Raw genomic sequence first — 20,135 nt, forward strand, 5'->3', positions numbered from 1 at the left:
CCTGCGCTTCCGGAGCCTGTGCTCCGCAACGGGAGAGGCCACAACAGTGAGAGGCCCGCGCACCGCAAAAAGAAAAAAAAAAGCCTTGAGAACTAGGTACAAAGAAAAAGGGCCGCAGTGGATTTTATCCTTTTTCTCTGTACTCCAGGATAAATTAATGAAAATGCAAAGAATATTTTTATGTCATGTTTTTCTTTGTTGGCCAATGGCAAAACATACCCTCTTGGCAAATAGGCAGGTATTAGAATCCACTACTAAAATCTCAAATTCTACTGCTGCCAATTTGGCCATATGAATCAAAACTTCTGACTTTTTTACCACCAACTATCCTGAGGAAATAATCACGCAAGAGTACAAACATACAAGAATGTGCATCACAGCTTTCTTTATGATATTAAAAAATCAAAACAACCTAAAAGCAAATAAATATGGATCTGTTAAACAGTTATTATATCCCTAGAGCGAATACAATGGTGCCATCAGCACTGATATTGCAGTAGATTGGTGACTTGGAAAAATGGTTATAGGAGTGGAGGTAACATGGCAGTGCTGTAGAGTAAAGGCTTTAGATATAGACAGACCTGGAACCATGTCCTGTTGTACCATTGACCAATTGGGTGCCCTGGGGCAATTTATTGGACCTCATTCAGACCCTCAGTTCCTTCATATGTAGAATCAAAGGAGATCATGAACACAGAGCACTTAGCAATGAGATTGGCATGTAGAGATAACTGAAGCTTAAAAGCAGTACTACTGACTTTAAAAAGACATTGTTAGATGTTATGGACTGAATGTTTGTGTTCCCTCAAAAATCATATGTTGAGACCCTAATCCTAATGTGATGGTATTTGGAAGTAGGACATTTGGGAGGCGATTTAGGTCATGAGGGTGGAGCCCTCATGAATGGGATAAGTCTCCTTATAAGAAGATGCCAGAGCTCTCTTTCCTCCATGTGAGGACACAACAAGACATCGGCTGTCTGCAACCTGGAAGGGGGCCCTTGCTGGAACCTGATTGTCCCAACACCCTGACCTTGAACGTCCTATCCTCCAGAACTTAAGAAATAAATTTCTGTTGTTTATAAACCACTCAGACTCTGGTGCTTTGTTATAGCAGCCTGAACTAAGTTGTTAGGTTAAAAAAAAACGTACAGTACTATGACACTCTTGTCAAAGATATATGGATCCATATATCCACCCAGTAGCTATATATCTATTGAGCATTTAATAACTGACAAGCACTTTGTTAGGAAAAGGGACTACAATAATGAGATTAAAAATTAGACCCTGTCTTCATGGAGTTCACAGTCTACTACTGGTGACTGATTGTGACCAATTGAGTTTAAAATCCCAGCTTTGATACCAGAGAGGAAGAGGGTAACGAGAGCTTGCAATAGTAGGATTTGATCTAGTCAGGAAGGGCAGGAAAATTTCCTAAGGAAATTGAAGTTTAGCAGAGACAGAAGGATGAAGAGGTGGTGACCAGCTGAGATGGAGGTGAACTGACAGCAGTGAACATAACAGTTCAGCGCGTTGAATCTGGACTAAGCCCAGTGCCGTTGCAAACCTTACTCTACCCGCCACAAGTTGTTGTGATTCTGGGCTTGTCACTCAATCTCTCTGTCCCAGTGACCTCACCTGTAAAATGGAAATAATAGATTTTCTAATTTATATGATTATGAGGATTAAAGTAGGTAATATGAAAAAAATTTAGCATAGTGCCTAATATATATATAGCAAATATTCAGAGATAATACTAAAGAAAGAACAAAGAATGAAGATCCAAGTGCAAAGAGGGAACAGTATATGCAAAGGCCCTGTGGTATCATGATGAGAAAAAGGGAATGAAGTGGTGCTGTATATCCTCCTTTTATTCTAAAAGCTGCTGGAATCCTTGAAGGTTTTCAGCCAGGCTCTCCATGGCCTCCATCGCTCTCCCTCTCAACCTTTGTGCTACAGTCCCACCTGCCAACTCTCACTCTGTGTACTTGTCACAAGGTCTGTGCACCTGGTGTTCCCTTTTCATAGACTGTTCTTCCCACCTGTTTTCTCCTACTCCCTTCAACTTTCAGACTAAGTGTCACTCCCTCAGACTAGCCTTCCCTGACTTCCCAAATATGCAAACCCTTAATTAATTAGCCCCCCTAGTATCCATGCTTGCTTTGCCTGATTGATGTCTATCTCATCCACGAGATGAGATATTGTCTGTTACTGCACATAATTGTGTCCCAAGCCATCAGCATAGTGGTTGGCCTATAGTAGGTGCTTATTTCATGTTGCATAATGAAAGAGAGAAAGGATGGGAGAGAAGGAGGAAGGTAAAAAAGTGGAGAAAATTGAAGTGGGGTGAAGCGGTGAGAAAGTCAACTCAATTTTAGACTTGATTTTAATTTAAATATTTAAAAATCAATTTTAACTGATTTTGAGTGGAACATCTAGATATTCTAAAAACAGGGAAAACTGATTTGGATTTCAAGAGAAAGATCTGAGCTAGAGAGATATAGACTACAGAGTTATTAGAACATGAAAGATAACTGAAGTAAGGGAATGGGGAATAGCAGGGTCTTTAGAGACAGATGGTTTGGGTTCATTACCTGTGTGAATGTGGGCAGGTTAGTAAGTCTCTAAGTCACCAGACAGATACAGAGAGATAGGTCCCTATCACAGCCAGCCAGACTCCCAATAGTGTGTTTCCCACATCCCCAGGCTGCCTCACACCCAGCTGGTCACTCAGATTACCCTGAACATTCATCATACAGAAATCATACAGATTTTGATCTTCTATTTGTTTAGCCTCTGGAGTTGATCGGGTACTTACTGATACCCAGCAGTTATAGATAGGGCTGTTTAAAAACGCATAATCATACCTTTCCCCAGCTCCCTCACTGGGTTGTTGCAGAGATCCAAAGAGAAAATGCGTATGAAAGGACCTGCAAAATATCGTGTCAAACAAATGAAGATGACATTATCATGACAGAGAACAAGTCACAACATTCAGGATGGCTTTTTCTTCTCCCTAGAAGAGAGAAATGCATTCCACTGGAGTCCATCTTCTCAGATATCTTAGTAATTAAGAACATGGGTCTTGGAAGTCAGACAAATCTGGGTTTAAAGCTGGATCAGTTATTTCCTAGTTGCCTAGTCCTGGGTCAGGGACTTAACTTTCCTAAGCCTTTGTTCTCATCTGTAAGATGATAATAGTACCTCTTCCCAAAGTTGTTTATCAGATAATGCCTATAAAGTGCTCTGCATAGTGCCAGAAAATAGTACTTAATACATGGTAACAATTAATATCGTCTTTAGAAGTGTTCTGGAGAGCAGCAACCAAATGGAAGAATCACTGCATCTTTCCTAAATCTTTTTAGTATCCTCTCATCTGGGCTGTATTGCTATAGATCCAAGATGGTGAGTTAGACTGCAAAGCTCCCTCAACCCAGCGGAGTTTTACTTCCCCCACTCACTCTTCAATGAAGGACATACATTAAGCGTAGCTGTCCTAGGCAAGGGGTCTCAGGAGAAAATTAGATATAATGTGGGTCAAGTTATATACAAAAAGGCAAATCCATTCCCAGCCGGTACTGAGGGATCTACACTCTTTGGGGGACTGCAGAGGAAAGACATAACTAGCATTCATTCCAGGACTGGCTCTTTTCTTATCTTGCTGTGTGACCTTGGGTAAATTATATCACTCCTTTGGTTCTCATCATTCTTAACTGTGAAATGAGGGAGGGGAAATGTGGGGAGGGGATGGAGTTGGGAAGTACCTTTTCCCCCAAGTTTTAGTTGTTATGACTCCATCCTTATAGACTAACTGATGCCTGTCCATCCTTTGTTTGACCCTGACAAATGTTTGTTAAATGCTGTCTCTTCCCCAAGAAAATTCCATTTTAAAAAAGTCATTTTCTTATTACTTAATTCCCTATGAAGTTGCTAATTATCCTTCAATTTAAAAAAAACAACCACTGAATTGATGATAAATGTGCTTTTAAAAAAGGAAAGAAAGCATTAATAACTAATTTACTGATCACTGGTGAACGTCACTTAACTGTCAGGTAGAACCACCCTGGAGCTGTTAAGTCATGTAGGAGCAGAGATTGTGAAAGGCTGTCCTGCTTGTAGTAATTAGAACCAGGTGAGGCTGTTACCGGGTCCAAGACAAGGTGTTGAGGCAAGGAAGATGACTTTATCCGGAAAGCCAGCTGACCAAGAAGGTGGCAGACTAGTGCCTCTCATAAACCATCTTATCCAGGTTTGGATGCCAGTTTCTTTTATAGTACAGAGAGGGGGAGGAGATGAGGAAGTAAAGTAAAAAGGCCATAAATTTTGCAAATATCCCCTGGAATGGCCAGCCTTGTGGAGGGGATGTGTTCATTTCTTGTTTCTTGCAGCCTTCCACAAGTGCGCCTGGTCAGGTTGTCTCCCTGTGAGCTGAACAGAGGCACTTTAACATTCAGGCAGAGGGGCAGGGTTCCGAGGCAGGCCACTATGTATGATGATAATAACAAAAGCAACGAAAAGCAAAGGTTAAAGTCAAAGAAACATGGAGTCCGACTTAGCTCTCCCCTGTTACAAGGCTAGTGAGGGTTTTTTTCTTTCTTGGAAGAAATTTTTGAGCACTGTATTGTTATAATAACTGGAAGAAAGATGTCACTTTGGGAGAGTCATGAAGATCTTCTTGAGGGGCTGTAGAATAGGGCTTCTCTAAATATAGGTTTATTTGAGCACAAGTCATGAGTGTGCTTATGGGCATATCAGAACGAAAAACTGAAATCAGGCTTATTTCAGAAAAGAATCTGAGGGATAATGATGAAGGATGAGTAATAAGCATCCCATGAAAGACCTTAAATTCTATCCACAGGCAGTTAGAATGTATATGAGAGACACTTCGGAATTTATGTGGTTCTGGAAATGGAAGACGTTTTTCCCTCTTTTCTCTAATTTGCAGAGTGTGGGCATTTACCAGCAACTTCTCCACACCCGTGAGGAAAAATAACCCATTCAACATAGAAATACCGAATCTGAGATGTTGTGAGAAGTCACTCAGTTTAAGAAGTCACTTCCGCCAGGGAACTCCTATGCTGCTGCTGTTTGTAATCATTTCATTTTAATCTTTGCACTAGTTTTATAATTTATTAAGTAAAGAACACGAGTCTTTAAATTTTTTCTACAAGTTCTTTGGAGGCTTGCTTTCTCTATTGTCCAAGTGGTTAATACCCTCATAATTACTAAATGCAGGAGACAATTTTCAATCGTCTTTTTAGCACTGAAGACAGTAAATACCTCCACCTCTGGCTCCTGATTCTCTCTGAGTTCCTCTCATACATTTTTGACTGCTCTTTCTTGTGTTCTTTTGTTTGTTTCAAGTTTGTTATTAGACTTTATTATTTAGGTTTTAGATTCACAACAAAATTAAGCAGAAGGAATGGAGATTTCCCATATACGCTCTGCCCCCAGCACATCCTAGCCTCCCCCATGTCTCCCACAAGCGTGATACATTTGTTACAACTGATGAACATACACTGACATATCACAATCACCCAGAGTCCATAGTTTACATTAGGGTTCATTCTTGGTATTGTACATTCTATGGGTTTGGACTATGGACAAAGAAATATTGCCTGACATTTTAGTAATCAAAGAATATTGCCTGCCATCAAGCCATCAACCACTGCAGGTTCCCACAGTGGTGCACCCTGAGAGGAATTCAGGATGGTGAAAAACAGGATACTGGCCCTAGATATCAAAGGAATGATTTTAATGATCTCTGACTCTTGCATCTTCCCTACATAGAAAAGCACTAAACTCATTAACTTGAAATGTCTGTTTTTGTGATTAGCAGTAATCTTTTGACATTCTACTACATGGATTTGTTTGTTTGTTTGTTGTAGCAAAAACTCCTATATATCCTGGTTCCTCCCTTACCTCTTCTGAGCAGTCTCTCAGAGCTTAGCTGAGAGGCTGTATCCCAAGCTTAAGCCCTCAGAAAGTTTGCCGAATAAAACATAATTCTCAACTTCTAGGTTGTGCTTCTTTTTTTTTTTTTCTGTTGTCATGGGACTGAGCCCTGAACCTGGGGTGTCTGCACTAATTCTGGGTAGTTAGTGTCAGAACTGAATTGAATTGCAGGACACCCCCTCAGTGTCTAGAAAGTGGGAGAATTGTCTGGTATGCGGGAAGAAAATCCCATGCAAAAATATCATATACACTAAGTGTATGTTTAATTTGGTAAGAAACTGCTGAAGTCTCTTCCAAATTGGCTGTACCATTTTGCATTCCCACCAGCAATGAATGAGAGTTCCTTTTGGTCCACAGCCTCACCAGCATTTGACGGTGTTGATGTTGTCAGTGTTCTGGACTTTGCTCATTGTAATAAGTGTGATAGTGGTACCTTGTTGTGTTTTAATTTGGACTTCCTTGATGACATATTATGCGGAGTATCTTTTCATATAGTTGCGTGTGTTGACCTAAAACAAATAGACTGCGAGTTATTTCTCCAGCAAAGATGGGTTTACTTGGGATCTGCAGAGAATTGCAATTTGGGGTCTGCATCCATGGTGAGCCAAATGCAAGTCCCTGCACTGCAAGGGAAGGAGAACACTTTTATAGAGGGTAAAAGGAAGTTGGGAGGGCTAAAATAAACAGTAAAATAAACAGTTCATGGCTTTTCATTGGTTGAGTCCTTGCCAGGGAAGGAGTCTTTCTTCTTCCTCTTGGGCGCTGCTATTGTCACAGGGCATGAGAGCATCTCATTCTGGTCCCCCGACTCGATTTAATTGAAGTTTCTGTTTTTGTTTTTAATTTATTTATTTTATCTTTGGCTGTGTTGGGTCTTCTTTGCTGCCACGCGGGCTTTCTCTAGTCGTGGTGAGCAGGGGCTACTCTTCGTTGCGGTGCATGGGCTTCTCATTGCGGTGGCTTCTCTTGTTGCGGAGCACGGACTCTAGCTGCACAGGCTTCAGTAGTTGTGGCTCGCGGGCTCCAGAACACAGGCTCAGTAGTTGTGGTGCACGGGCTTAGTTACTTCGCGGCATGTGGGATCTTCCCGGACCAGGGATCAAACTCGTGTCCCCTGCATTGGCAGGCGGATTCTTAACCACTGTGCCACCAGGGAAGCCCGAAGTTGCTGTTAATTAATTTTTTTATGCTTACTATCTCTATATCTTCTTTGGTGAGGTGTCTACTAAGGTCTTTGACCAATTTTTTTTGTTTTTAAGTCTTTATTGAATTTGTTACAATATTGCTTTTGTTCTATGTTTTGGTTTTTTGGCCACAAGGCATGTGGGATCTTAGCTCCCCAACCAGGAACCGAATCCTCACCCCCTGCATTGGAAGGTGAAGTCTATAACCACTGGACCACCAGGGAAGTCCCCTGACCAATTTTTAAGATTGGGTTGTTTTCTTATTGTTGAGTTTTAAGAGTTCTTTGTATATTTGGGGTAATAGCTCTTTATCAGATACATTTTTTTGCAAATATTTTCTCCCAATCTGTGGCTTCTAATTCTCTTGAAATTGTCCTTCAAAGAGCAGAAGTTTTTAATTTTGAAAACTTTAATGAAGTCTAGTTTATCAATTCTTTCTTGCTTGAATCACGCCTTTGGTATTTTATCTAAAAAGTCACTACCAGGGACTTCCATGGTAGTCCAGTGCTCCCAGTGCAGGGGGCCTGGGTTCAATCTCTGGTCAGAGAACTAGATCCCACATGCTGCAACTAAGGATCTCTCATGCTGCAACTAAGATCTGGCGCATAGTAAACAAAAAAAGTCACCAACAAACCCAAGGTCCTCTAGATTTTGTCCTTTGTTATTGAAGGGGAGCAGAATCTGTCACCCCAAAATATGCCTCTTTGGCAGGAGGATTATTTTAGGCTGATACTTTTAAGAAACAGCAAACATAGGAAAAGCCCTGAAAACTGAGTAGAAGTACAAAAGCTCCTTTTGTAGGAGACATTTATATTTCTAAGGGAAATCTCTATTTGTATGGGTATCTCCCTCTCTGTACCTAGAAGAGAAGGGTGATTCTAAATCTCTGGAAACACTTATTGATGGAGAAGGCAGTGAATTAAATCTGCAGAACAACCTTACCCTTGGTTACTGTGCTTTTGCTGGTCACCTCCCATAACTGGCCTGGGTGGGGGGCTAGGGGGAGACCGCAACATCTTTTGTCTTTAACTACAGACGGCATCTAAGGTGGTGACTTGGGCCATTTTGGAGAGTTATTCAGTGTTCTTGGATATCTCCCTTGAATATAGAAGGTATACAATTTACTAAATGTGTTTGTTTTTCTCCCATTAACCTGTCTTTTCATTACGGAGGGATCTCAACCAAGAACCTAAAAGGGGAGAGGAAAAATTATTTCTACTTCCCCACATTATCTTCTAGGAGTTTTGTAGTTTTGCAGTTTACATTTAGGTCTGTGATCCGTTTTGAGTTCATTTTTTGTGATAAAAATATAAGGTCTGTGTCTAGATTCACTTTTATTTTTTAACATGGATCTTCTTCCTACCTCTTATTGGATTTATTTCCTTAGATTTACCTCTAGATGAATATTCACTTCTTTTTCTGATTGATCTCATTCATTCACTCTCATGGCTTCTCCCATCTTCTAGAAAGGTTCTCAAATACCAGTCCATTGACTAGTTTCATCAGAGTCAACCAGGGTGCTTCTCAGTAATGCAGTCAGCCCTCTGTATCCACAGGTGCTGCATCCTCAGATTCAACCAACCACAGATCAAAAATATTCGAAAAAAAATTCCAGAAAATTCCAAAAAGCAAAATTTGAATTTGATGCGTGCTGGCAACTGTTTACATAGCGCTTCCTTTGTATTAGGTATTATAAATAATCTAGAGGTGACTTAAAGTATATGGGAGGATTGCGCAGGTTATATGCAAATACTAATGCCATTTTATATAAGTGACTTGAGCATCCTCAGATTTTGGTATCCATGGGGAGTCCCCAAACCAATCCCCCTCAGACACCAAGGACGAGACTGTACAGCTTCCCAGGCGCCCCTGAGATAGAAACGTCTGGGACTCAGAATTTTTAACATAATTTTAAGCAGAGAATCATATTTAAGGATCTCTAGGAGATTCCAAAGAGCAATCTTAGCGATCACTGTTCTAGGGGAAGCTGATGATATTTACATCTACTTCTTTTTTTTAAATAAATTTATTTATTTTATTTATTTATTTTTGGCTGTGTTGAATCTTCATTGCTGCGTGCGGGCTTTCTCTAGTTGTGGTGAGCTGGGGCTACTCTTCGTTGTGGTACGCAGGCTTCTCATTGCAGTGGCTTCTCTCGTTGCAGAGCACGGGCTCTAGGCGCACAGGCTTCAGTAGTTGTGGCACGCAGGCTCAGTAGTTGTGGCTCACGGGCTCTAGAGCGCAGGCTCGGTAGTGGCGCTCTGGCTTTGTTGCTCTACGGCATGTGGGATCTTCCTGGACCAGGGCTCCAACCCGGGTCCCCTGCACTGGCAGGCGGATTCTTAACCACTCTACCACCAGGGAAACCCTACATTTATTTCTTTATCAATTCTGAGGGCTTCCTGAATTCTAGCCCAATTTTTCTAATAATAGCTGGTCATCTCACTAGATAACCCTTAGTCAACTCAACCCAATCCTTTTGGAACTATGTATGCCGCCTATGTTTCGTTTTCATGTAATGATGCTATCTATAACCACATATAGCCACCCAGGCTAGAAATCTCCATTACTACAACTCCCCCGCTTTCTCACCTCCATAGCTGACACAATCATCTAGATAGATGACACAGTCCTGCTGTGGAATACCATTGGAATCTACCTGCCTCTTCACTTACTGTGACCATTTACTTCATGCCTCATCTCTTTCTCAGAACACTGCAATGGTTTTCAGACTTGTCTAACATTCTGATTCTCTTATCTCTAAACCATTCTCTACATTTCCATATGAATCATCATTCTAAGGCAACAATGTCTTATAGAACTTTCTGGAATGATGGCAATGCTACATATCTGCATTGTCCAGGAGGACAGACACTACTCAATGTGGCTATTGAGAACTTCAAACGTGACAAGTATGACCGGAGAATTGTATTTTAAATTTAATGGAATTGAAATTTATATAGCCACATGAATCTAGAGGCTACCATAATGGACAGAGCAGTTCTACTGTGGATTATTTTATATCCTACCCTAGTGCTTTCCAAAAGCTCTTTACCTACAGGATAAGGTCTAGAGTCTATAGTATGACATTGAATGACACTCATAATCGAAACGTCTTTTCAGTTTCTGCTACCTCCCCTGCCCCCATTCCACATGTTCTACTCTAGCACTGTAGAAACTTGCTTTTCCTAAACAAGACATAATTTTTAGATCTCTCAGATTTTGAGCCTGCTCTTTGCTCTGCCTAGAATGTCCTTCCCTTATTTCCTTCCTTTCAAAAGTTGCCCCAACTTTCCATGCCGATAAAGAGTGTATGGGAGGATGTGTGTAGGTTATACGTCCTGCATGCATCCCCAACATAGGAACCTCCCCTTAGCCTTGACCTTTGATCTTGAACAAGCTGTTTAGCATCTCTCTGCCTGGTTATCTCATCTGTAGAGTGGGAATGATAATATTTTCTCTCTAACAGAGTTGTTGGAGGATTAGATATTGCAGTATTCAGACTCCACTGCTGAGAATGCACTCAATAAAAAACGTATTATTTTCTGTCCTCCCGTAACACTTATGACGTGGTATTTGAGGCCTTTCCAGGTGGGACTCATTCTCTCTTTCCTCAAGACTGTGAGCTCCTTAGCAGCAAAGTCTTGATCTTATTCATCATTGTCCTCCAGCAGCCGCATATTGTAGCTATTTGACAAATGCCTTGACTGGGGGACAGATAACTGAGTGAATCAGTTATTCACATAGGGTGTCACAGAATTTTTTTTAAAAAGTACCCCTTTTGTGTGTGTGTATCTTTAGCAAGGAGCAAAAGAGGCAGATAGTTGGGGCAAGAATGAGAAAAGAGGGTGCCAACAACTCTTCTTGTAAAGCATTAAATCTTTCTTGTTACTGCCCAGAAAAACTGGCGTTAAGCCTGTTGTTGAATCTGTATCCTTTCTCCTTGCTTGACTAGAGTATAGCTCTCACATTTTTGCCATTTTGACTTTCCTTTCTGGGTCCTCTGTCCCTCTCCCGCCATGGGCATTAAGCTTCCATCACTGTCACCAAGGAAACAGCAGGGATGCTCATTCCTCACAGCTCTGCATATCTGAACTCTGGTTGCCTTTGTCCACTGAGCTAACTAAATTCTTCGTGTGCACACCACTAAATCAACTGTCTTCTACACAGAACTTTAACCATTATTGTACGTTAAAAAAAAAAAAAGTGTAACTATTTCTTCTCTTGGGAATGGTCTTTTTCCAGACCTGTCAGTACTGTTGAATGCAGCGGACATTTTCGGTCCCTAGGAGTAAATATAAAAATTGCCTGTTTAGCCCTTGCACTGTGTGCACTGTAAGTGCGGGTCAATTTTAAAGCACTGCAACAGAGCATTCATAATGGGTTTCGCTTTTAAAAGCACTGTAGACCAAAAATAAACCTGACAAAGGGCAGCTGTAGAGTTTTAACATGTGGAAAACTCCACAGGCGGCAGTTATATAACTGGAAAGAAACATAATAAATATTTCACACCGTTAGATGAACTTGTAACTCTGACACGTGAAAAGCAAAGAACACAAAACACACCTCAACTCTCCAAAGAAGCAGAAAGCTTACACCGAGAAGAGGCCAAGGCGATTGCTAAAATCTGAGTCCTGCCTTCCAGCTCGAGTCTTGATTGCTTTTTTTCCCCCCTTCGCCTCCAAGGCGGAGCCGGCGAACCCCATCTCCCCGGAGCGCCTACCCCGCAGGTTCGCGGGTTGGCCAGAAATTTTCCAAAGATCTCCACCCTTAGGCTGAAAACCCCCAGAGAAGTTTTGTGCCAAGGAGGGGAAGAGAGGAGTCGGAGCAAGGCAGGCTCAGTCCCCCCTCCTCCGCGCCCCACCCCCAAGCCCTGCGGCCAGCGCCTCCCGCGCCCGGGCTCCTCGCCCTGGGGGACAGCTGGCAGCCCCGCGCCGGACCAGACACAAAGCCGATCAATCCCGGCGGCGCGGGGGCGGGGGCCGCCCGCCCCGCCAGGGCTTCCCTTCCGCCCGTCGCCTCCTCCGGCCCCCTCATTAGGACCCAGCCGACAGCTCGTCCGGCTTCCTCGGCCCGCCCCGTCCCAACCTCCCCACACGCCCCCCCCGAAAAAAAAAGAACTATCCAGACCCCCCCAAGTCCCCGGTTAGGCCAGACCCGCCTCTAGGCAGCCGGTTAAGAAGACGCCCCTGGAAGGGGGAAACTGACATGCCATCAGGCCCCGCCCCTCCCCTCCCATGCAAGAGTGTCTCTGCTCCCGCCCCGAGAAGTTCAGTGCCCCCCCGGGCTGCCTCCCGCGCTTCCGCGCTCCCGCCGCCGGGACCCTCGGCTTCCGAGGAGTCGGCAGCTCCCGACCCCGCGAAGATGGCGAGGAGGAGCCGCCACCGCCTCCTCCTGTTGCTGCTGCGCTACCTGGTGGTCGCCCTGGACTGTAAGTTGCTGGGGGTACCGCCACCCTCCCACCCACTCCTGCTGAGACCAGCTCCCCCAAACCTCCAGCCCCTACTACGCTCGGCGCTGGCGGAGGGCTTTCTCTGGGGTCCCGGACGGAAGGTCTGCCGCGGGGCAGCTGACTTGACACCCAGCGAGCCCAGAATTCGGGGGTGCCGTCTACGGCTGGGGGCCGGAGGTCTTCAGTTTAGTGTAAATCGCATCTGATTTTGTCAGTTCTAGTTAGAGAAACTTAAGGGTCCACACCAGCAGGTTCTCATCTTGCAAAGTTGGGTTGAGTTTTCAAAGACACGGAAACGTGAATAGAATGCAAAACTCACTAACTCCTTAGAAGATGCTAAGATCCCAAGATGGCATCATTCGGAGGCAGGCGCCGGCCACACGCTTAGCACTAGAGCAGGGGGCACTATTAGAATTGTCATGGCTTTTGAGGGTCCCAGTTGTGCCGCTAATGTGCAGTGCACTTTTGGGACGCGTGGTGGGAGGGAATTCCTGGCTGCTGAGCCAGAATTACTTGTATCCTCTCCACCTGCACATCTACATTCAGTTAGAGGAGTCTGGTCTGGGCGCTCCAGCCAGCTGCTGTGTCCTCAGGGTACGTCAACGGGATTGTTAGAAAGATACAGAAGCTCTGATGCAGTAGCGGGAGACGTCCCAAAGCCAACTTCACGGGATGGTTGTAAACAGGATTTTCACGGATTCTGGGCTCATAAGATTTAAAATCCTGGGAATGTTTCCTATTATTTTGTTTTTCTCGTGTTAACTTTTTAGAAAAAAATGGAGGAGATTACAATAGATCTTTAGCACACTTAAGAAACGAAGTTTTCCTTTTTCTTTTGTTTTTCCTTTTTTTCTTTTTACTTTCCTTTTATTTATTTTTAATAGAATGCATTATTGTTGTTGCTATTCAAGTTCTGGTAATATAATACTTAAAATAACCTGCAGGTTGCGTGTCTAATAGCATAAAACAATGACTCTTTCTCGAGCTCTCATTGCCTGAGTATTGCTCAGCTCAACGTGGTGTGAGTTTTTGTCCCTGAGTGGGGAAAGAAGGTGCAAGTTGTCTCAGCGAAGGGGGCATGTGCTGACCTATATTATAGGAAATCAAACCAAGAAGTCAAGGCTTCACAATAAAAACCATTATGCAATTTTGACATATCAATTGGTATCATGTTGAACACACAGACAAAAAAATCACTAAAGCCGAAAGGCAACAAAGAGGCAGACTGGAGGAATTGTAACAAAACTACTGGAAAAGTTATGTATTTCACTGACAGTCTTAAATTTGAAACAAAAAGGACTGACTTTAGTGTAGAATTATCACTAATTAAAAACAGAGAAAATTATTTTACTCTGGTATTCCTACACAGTAATCAAAATAGAAACAATACACCCTAAGTTTGAAACTGTAGCCAAGAATAACCCAGAGGCAAACACAGGCTTAGATGAATAGGCAGAATAAGCGCTTTTTCAAGCTTTGGGTAAAGCTAGCACTTTGGCCCTCCTAACCCTGACTCCTACAGGGGATTAATTTGGAAGTGTGCAGGGATCTTTTCTGTATTGTTCCTGGGATGCCAAAAGGTCTGGTATTGCAAGAATGTTTTATTTGCTTTTTAAATTTTTTTTAAATTTTATAACAGTTTAGACTTAAAGAAAAATTACAAAGATGGTATAGAGAGTTCCCATATACACCACACCCACTTTCCCCTATTATTAATATTTTACATTAGTGTGATACATTTGTCACAATTAAGGAACCAATACTGGTACATTATTATTAACTGAAGTCCATACTTTTTTCAGATTTCCTTCATTCTTCCCTGATGTTCTTTTCTGCTCCAGGATCCCATCCAGGACACCACAGTACATTTAGTAATCCTGTATGTATCCTTAGGCTCCTCTTAGCTGTGACAGTTTCTCAGACTTCCCTTGTTTTGTTATTACCTTGGCAGGTTTGAGGCGTATTGGCAAAATATTTTGTAGAATGTCCCTCAATTGGTATTTCTCTGATATTTTTCTCATGACTAGACTGGGTTTGTGGTTTTTTTTGGAGGGCGATCTCCGAGGTGAAGTATCATTTTCATCACATCATATCAAGGGTACATACTGTGACCATGACTTATCACTGTTGATGTTAACCTTTATCACCTGGTCGGGTAGTGTATGCCAGGTATCTCCATGGGTTACCTTCCCCCCCACTTTCCATACTGTATTTTTTGGAAGGAAATCACTATGTACAACCCACACTTAAGGAAGAAGAGTTATACTCCACCTCCTTGAGAGTGGAGTAGCTCCATAAATTACTTGGAATTTCTCTGCTTGAGAGATGTCTCTCCCCCCACTCCATTCATTCATTCATTCATTCATCTATTTTTTTTATGTCAGTATAAGCTCATCAATATTTATTTTGCACTTTGGATAACAGTCCAATACTATTTTATTTATTTTAGATTGTCAGCTTTGGCCATTGGGAGTTCTTAAAATTGGTTCCTGTGTCCCTTTGACATCCCCCCATCATTGTGTATATATGTGTGTGTGTTTGTTTGTTTTTGGCACTTCCTTACTTTCTGGTCCCACAAAATGCTCCAGGCTGATCCTGTATATTTTCTGCTCCAGTTCCAGAATCAGCCACTGCTCCAAGGAGCCCTGGTTCCTTTGATTGGAGAATGGTATTAGAAACCAAGATCTGGGCACTAGGTACATTCATTGCTTTTAGGGTGTTGTTGAAAAAACAAGAATGTTCTTCGAGGCTAAGTTTCACCCCACCATCCTGTTTTTGATTTATCCACTCAGGTTTCACATTCAGATCCAAAAACTGTACTGAAGGCTTACCTATGGATCACACCGTTCCTAGGACTTTCCTGTATGTTTTCTCTTTTTAAGTTCTCAACAAATGCATGAGATAGAACATATCTTCAACTTACAGGTAGGGACCCTAAGGCTCAGGAAAGCTAAGTTACTTGTCTGGGCTCACTTATCTAGGCTGGAAAGAGGTGGCACTGGGATTTGAAGATCAGAGACTTTGTTGCATAGATAGCTGGCCTTCACTCTCTTTTTTCTGAACACTTAACTCTTTTTATCATCTTCATTCAAGAAAAGACAGTGGATTCCTTATGCTCTAATTATATACTCATCTTCTTGATATTCATCCCAAATACGACTGTACCACTCTTTTGTCTCAATCCTAATATGTATAATATCATGCTCATTCCCATTCTTTCCTTTTACTTCTATCTGTCAATATTCTTTGTTTCTTTTTGGTAGTCAGGAGGATTGCTTTTTGTTGTTGTTACTTAAATTATGATTTCAGTGTACCTGTTGATAGATGGACATTTATTTGTGTGTTTAGTTGAATTATATTTTTCTTTCCCACTAAAATAGAAGCTCCATGTGGGAAGAAATTTCTTGATGTTTGCTCACTACTGTATGTCCAGTGCTGAGCAAAGTGCTTGGTTAATAGTACGGGTAAATATACACCTGTCGAAGGGGAAGGGGATAAGGTGGAGTGGGTGGAAGAAATGTATGGATAGAGTTAATGATTGTATTATAAATCATGAAGCCCTAACTTATTCTGCGTAGGTGAGATGCCATAAAAGGAGTTGAATGTGAATGAGAGCAGTGTGCTGTTCTTGGCAATACACATCTGGTGGCAGCTTGTCCTCAGATCTAGACTGGAACCCAAGCCAGGCAACTTGGCCTGAGTTTGTAATCTCTCATCAACTGACAAGGACCGTGGAGGCAGAGAGAGGTTTGGATCTTCTGCAAAATTACAAGGTTCTGCCTTTATGATGGAATTGACCCAAAACAGCACTCCAGGAAACCGGTGCCAGGAAAATTCTGCCCTCTGTCAACATTGTTAAGAGCAAAGCATCATAATCAACTAGCTGAAGAGAACTGGTTCCATCTTGACATAGTCAAGATGAATGCAAAGGTCAAATTGTGCTTGCTGGTAGACCTGATAATCATTTTAAGACAGTAACAGACATGACATTAAAAAGGAAGATGTCAAAAGCAAAAATATCGCATAAAGAGAACAGTGAGTTCCCTATGGCTGAGGACACTCATTTACCCCTCCACATGAGCAGTTCAATGAGAGAAGCCCATGTGTATTTACACACATTTGCTCTGCCCATGGTTTCTATCACACTGTCTTCCTCCAGTGGGCCTCTTTGGTGGAGAAGATGTATTAGACCATAGAGGCAAGAGCCACTGTGTTTGTTAAAGTCAGACCAGCAGAAATCTGTAAAAGCCATTGTTTAAAATAACATTTCTTTACATCCCATAACAATGTAGTGACACCACTGCTGAGCCGATACTACAGGCTACCTGTATTGCCAGATTGATGTTTTTTTAAAAATAAATTTATTTATTTTATTTTATTTTTGGATGGGTCTTCGTTGCTGTGCGTGGGCTTTCTCTGGTTGCAGCCAGCAGGGGCTACTCCTTGTTGCGGCGCGCGGGCTTTTCACTGCAGTGGCTTCTCTTGTTGCGGAGCACGGCCTCTACGCACGCAGGCTTCAGTAGTTGTGGCACGTGGGCTCAGTAGTTGTGGCTCGTGGGCTCAGTAGTTGTGGCTCGTGGGCTCTAGAGCGCAGGCTCAGTAGTTGTGTCGCACGGGCTTAGTTGCTCCGCGGCATGTGGGATTTTCCCGGACCAGGGCTCGAACCCCTGCCCCCTGCACTGGCAGGCGGATTCTTAACCACTGCACCACCAGGGAAGCCCTCCCAGATTGACGTTTTGAGGAAGATGAGGGTGAGTCAGAATCTGGGTCAAGTGCTTTCTTTGGCAAAAGAAGAAAAAGAAAACTTAAAACTGGGCACTACTTTCTTGGAAGGTGTTACTGAGGTCAGAACTCAGGGAAAAAAAGCCCAACTGTATTAGTTTCCTATTGTCACAGTAACAAATTACGATAAATTTAATGCCGCGCAAATTTATTATCTTAAATTTCTAGAGGTCAGAAGTGTGAAATAGGTCTCACTGGGCTAAAATCGAGGTATGGGAAGGGCAGGGTTCCTTCTGGAGGGTCTAGGGGAGAATCTGTTTCTATGTGTTTTCCAGCTTCTAGAGGCCAGCCATGGCCCCATTCCTCCAGATGCAAAGCCAGCGATGCCAGGCTGCCATATCTCTGGTTCTCTCTCTTCTGCCTCCCTCTTCCACTTACAAGGACCCTTAAAATTACATCAGGCCCACCTGGGTAATCCAGAATAATCTACTCATCTCAAGATCAGCTGGTTAGCGACTTTAATTCCATCTACAACCTTATTTCCTATTTACCATGTAAGGTAACATATTTATAGGTTCCTGGAATTAAGATGTGGACACCTTGCCGGTGGGGGGGGGGGATTATTTTGCCTACCACAGGAACCAAAATTAGGATGTGTGTAATCGGTGTTGTGGCCAAGAACATTCTAGAGCCTATGGAGCAACCATAACTCTTCCCTTTAAATTATACTTCATAGTGTTATAGATTTGCATTTTTTGAGCTGTATTTCAGATGCCATAGTGTAGTGGTAAAGAGGACGTACTCTGATGCTGAACTCTGCTCACTTACTAGCTCTGTGACTTTGTACAAGTTATTTGACTTTTGTGTGGGTTAGTTGACCCATCTGTAATGGTGACAATTCCAATAACAGTACTTACCTCATAGAGGTTTAGGGAGAAAGAAATGTGTTCACATGTATAAAGCATTTAAAAAACTGTTACTGTTATTATTGTTAAAATTTGGGGGCAATGAAGTTAAACATTCATATTATCACTTATAATGGATTTCTGACATTTTTGAGAGTCATAGACAAAGAATAGGCTGTTTCATAAGTACTGTACTAGTTTAAACGCCTGTTTTATTTACTTTTATTATTTTAAGAGTTTATTTTAGGGAATTCCCTGGCGGTCTAATGGTTAGGACTCCATGCTTCCACTGCAGTGGGCACTGGTTCAATCCCTGGTCGGGAATTAAGATTCCACAAGCCGCGCAGCATGGCCAAAAAGTAAAATAAAATAACTAAAATGTTAGATTAAAAACTTTAAAATGTTAAAAAAAGAATTTTTTTAGAATGTGTTTTTTTAAGTTTTATTACAAAATACACACACATACATCTCTATCTATGAAAAGATTATACTCATAACCAGGTAAAGAAGATGAGGGAGACCATTTCTGATGGTGCCAACAGCATGCACAGATGTCCCTGGGGGAGAGCGTTCAGGAAGAGGGTGAAGGAATAAAATAAGTTCTTTAAGGCCAGAGTATGGAGAGCAGGGGAGGGTGAGAGGCAGCAGCCAGACGGTGGAGGGCTTTGTGAGACACAGTTAGGATTTTGAATTTATCCTAAAGTAAGGAGAAGCCATTGAAGGCTTTTAAACACTGAATATCCGTCAGATTTGCATTTCAAAAAGAGAACCCAGTGGATGGAGGATAGAGAATGGGCAGAATGGGTAGGTGGGAAGTTGGAAGTGGGGAGACCAGTGATTGGAGGGGTCCAGGCAATTACTTCCTAAGTATGTCTTTTATATAGTTTACTGAAATATATACATACACAAACGTATATCATTAAACATATACATATACCCACAGAAAATTGTTTTATTATTTGAAATGTAGTTAATTAATCAGGGATTTGAGAAAAATTGTTCTTTGGTTTTTAAGGATTTTTTTTTAAAAATCATGTATACTGGAGGTGTTTCCAACTTTCTGTTCAGCTCCCAGCATATAAATGTAAAACAGTAGCTCTTTGGGTTACTATTTCTCTTCTTTCAGTGTTGTTCTCTTTTCCAATACCTGAGTTTGTCTTCCATCAGTATTGTTTTAAGTGTTTTTAGAGTTTCATCAAGTTGCCACCCTTTGGAGGGTGACTTGATTAGCTGTGATGGGAATAAGAGTGGCCTTCTATATTACTAAGGGTATGAGTGTGTGCATGAGAGAGAGAGAGAGAGAGAGAGAGAGAGGATGTGTGTGCTCAAATGAATGCCTGCTGACAGGCCCACAGAACCCTACTGAGGATCTTCAAACCAATGAGTGGGTCAGCAGTGTTCTGCAGTTTGAATTGTTCTTATGTTTTATGAGGAGAGAAGCAGAACACTGTCCTGGACCTAGTCCTGTGAAGTAGGTCAGGAACTGCTCTCTTAAAGGGAACCCTCCTACACTGTTGATGGGAATGTAAATTGGTGCAGTCACTATGGAAGCAGTATGGAGGTTCCTTAAAAAACTAAAAATAGACTTACCATATGATCCAGCAATCCCATTCCTGGGCACAGATCCGGAAAAGACAAAAACTCTAATTTGAAAAGACACAGGCACCCCAGTGTTCTTTGAAGCTCTATTTACAATAGCCAAGACATGGAAGCAACCTAAATGTCCATTGACAGATGAATAGATAAAGAAGATGTGGTAAATATACACAGTGGAATATTACTCAGCCATAAAAAGAATGAAATAATGCAGTAAGTCAGACAGAGAAATATAAATAGCATATAATATCACTTATATGTGGAATCTAAAATGAACTTACTTCCAAAACAGAAATAGACTTACAGACATAGAAAACAAACT

At 42.1% G+C, this 20,135-nt stretch overlaps 1 protein-coding gene across 3 annotated transcripts in view; it reads left to right on the top strand.

The window, feature by feature from the left end:
* Nucleotides 1–12,093: 12,093 nt before the first annotated feature.
* JAM2 (junctional adhesion molecule 2) overlaps nt 12,094–20,135 on the top strand; it is a 67,738-nt gene continuing 59,696 nt past the window's right edge. The window contains exon 1 of one of the 3 annotated variants that reach the window (XM_004264469.3): nt 12,094–12,569. In XM_004264469.3, coding sequence (XP_004264517.1) covers nt 12,347–12,569 — 223 coding nt within the window. In that variant the 5' untranslated portion in view covers nt 12,094–12,346. The remainder of the gene's footprint in view (nt 12,570–20,135) is intronic. The other 2 variants (XM_049710384.1, XM_049710385.1) reach the window with 2 other exon arrangements.

This window comes from Orcinus orca, chromosome 5 (genome assembly GCF_937001465.1).
Source record: "Orcinus orca chromosome 5, mOrcOrc1.1, whole genome shotgun sequence".
In the NCBI taxonomy this organism is placed as follows: domain Eukaryota; kingdom Metazoa; phylum Chordata; class Mammalia; order Artiodactyla; family Delphinidae; genus Orcinus; species Orcinus orca.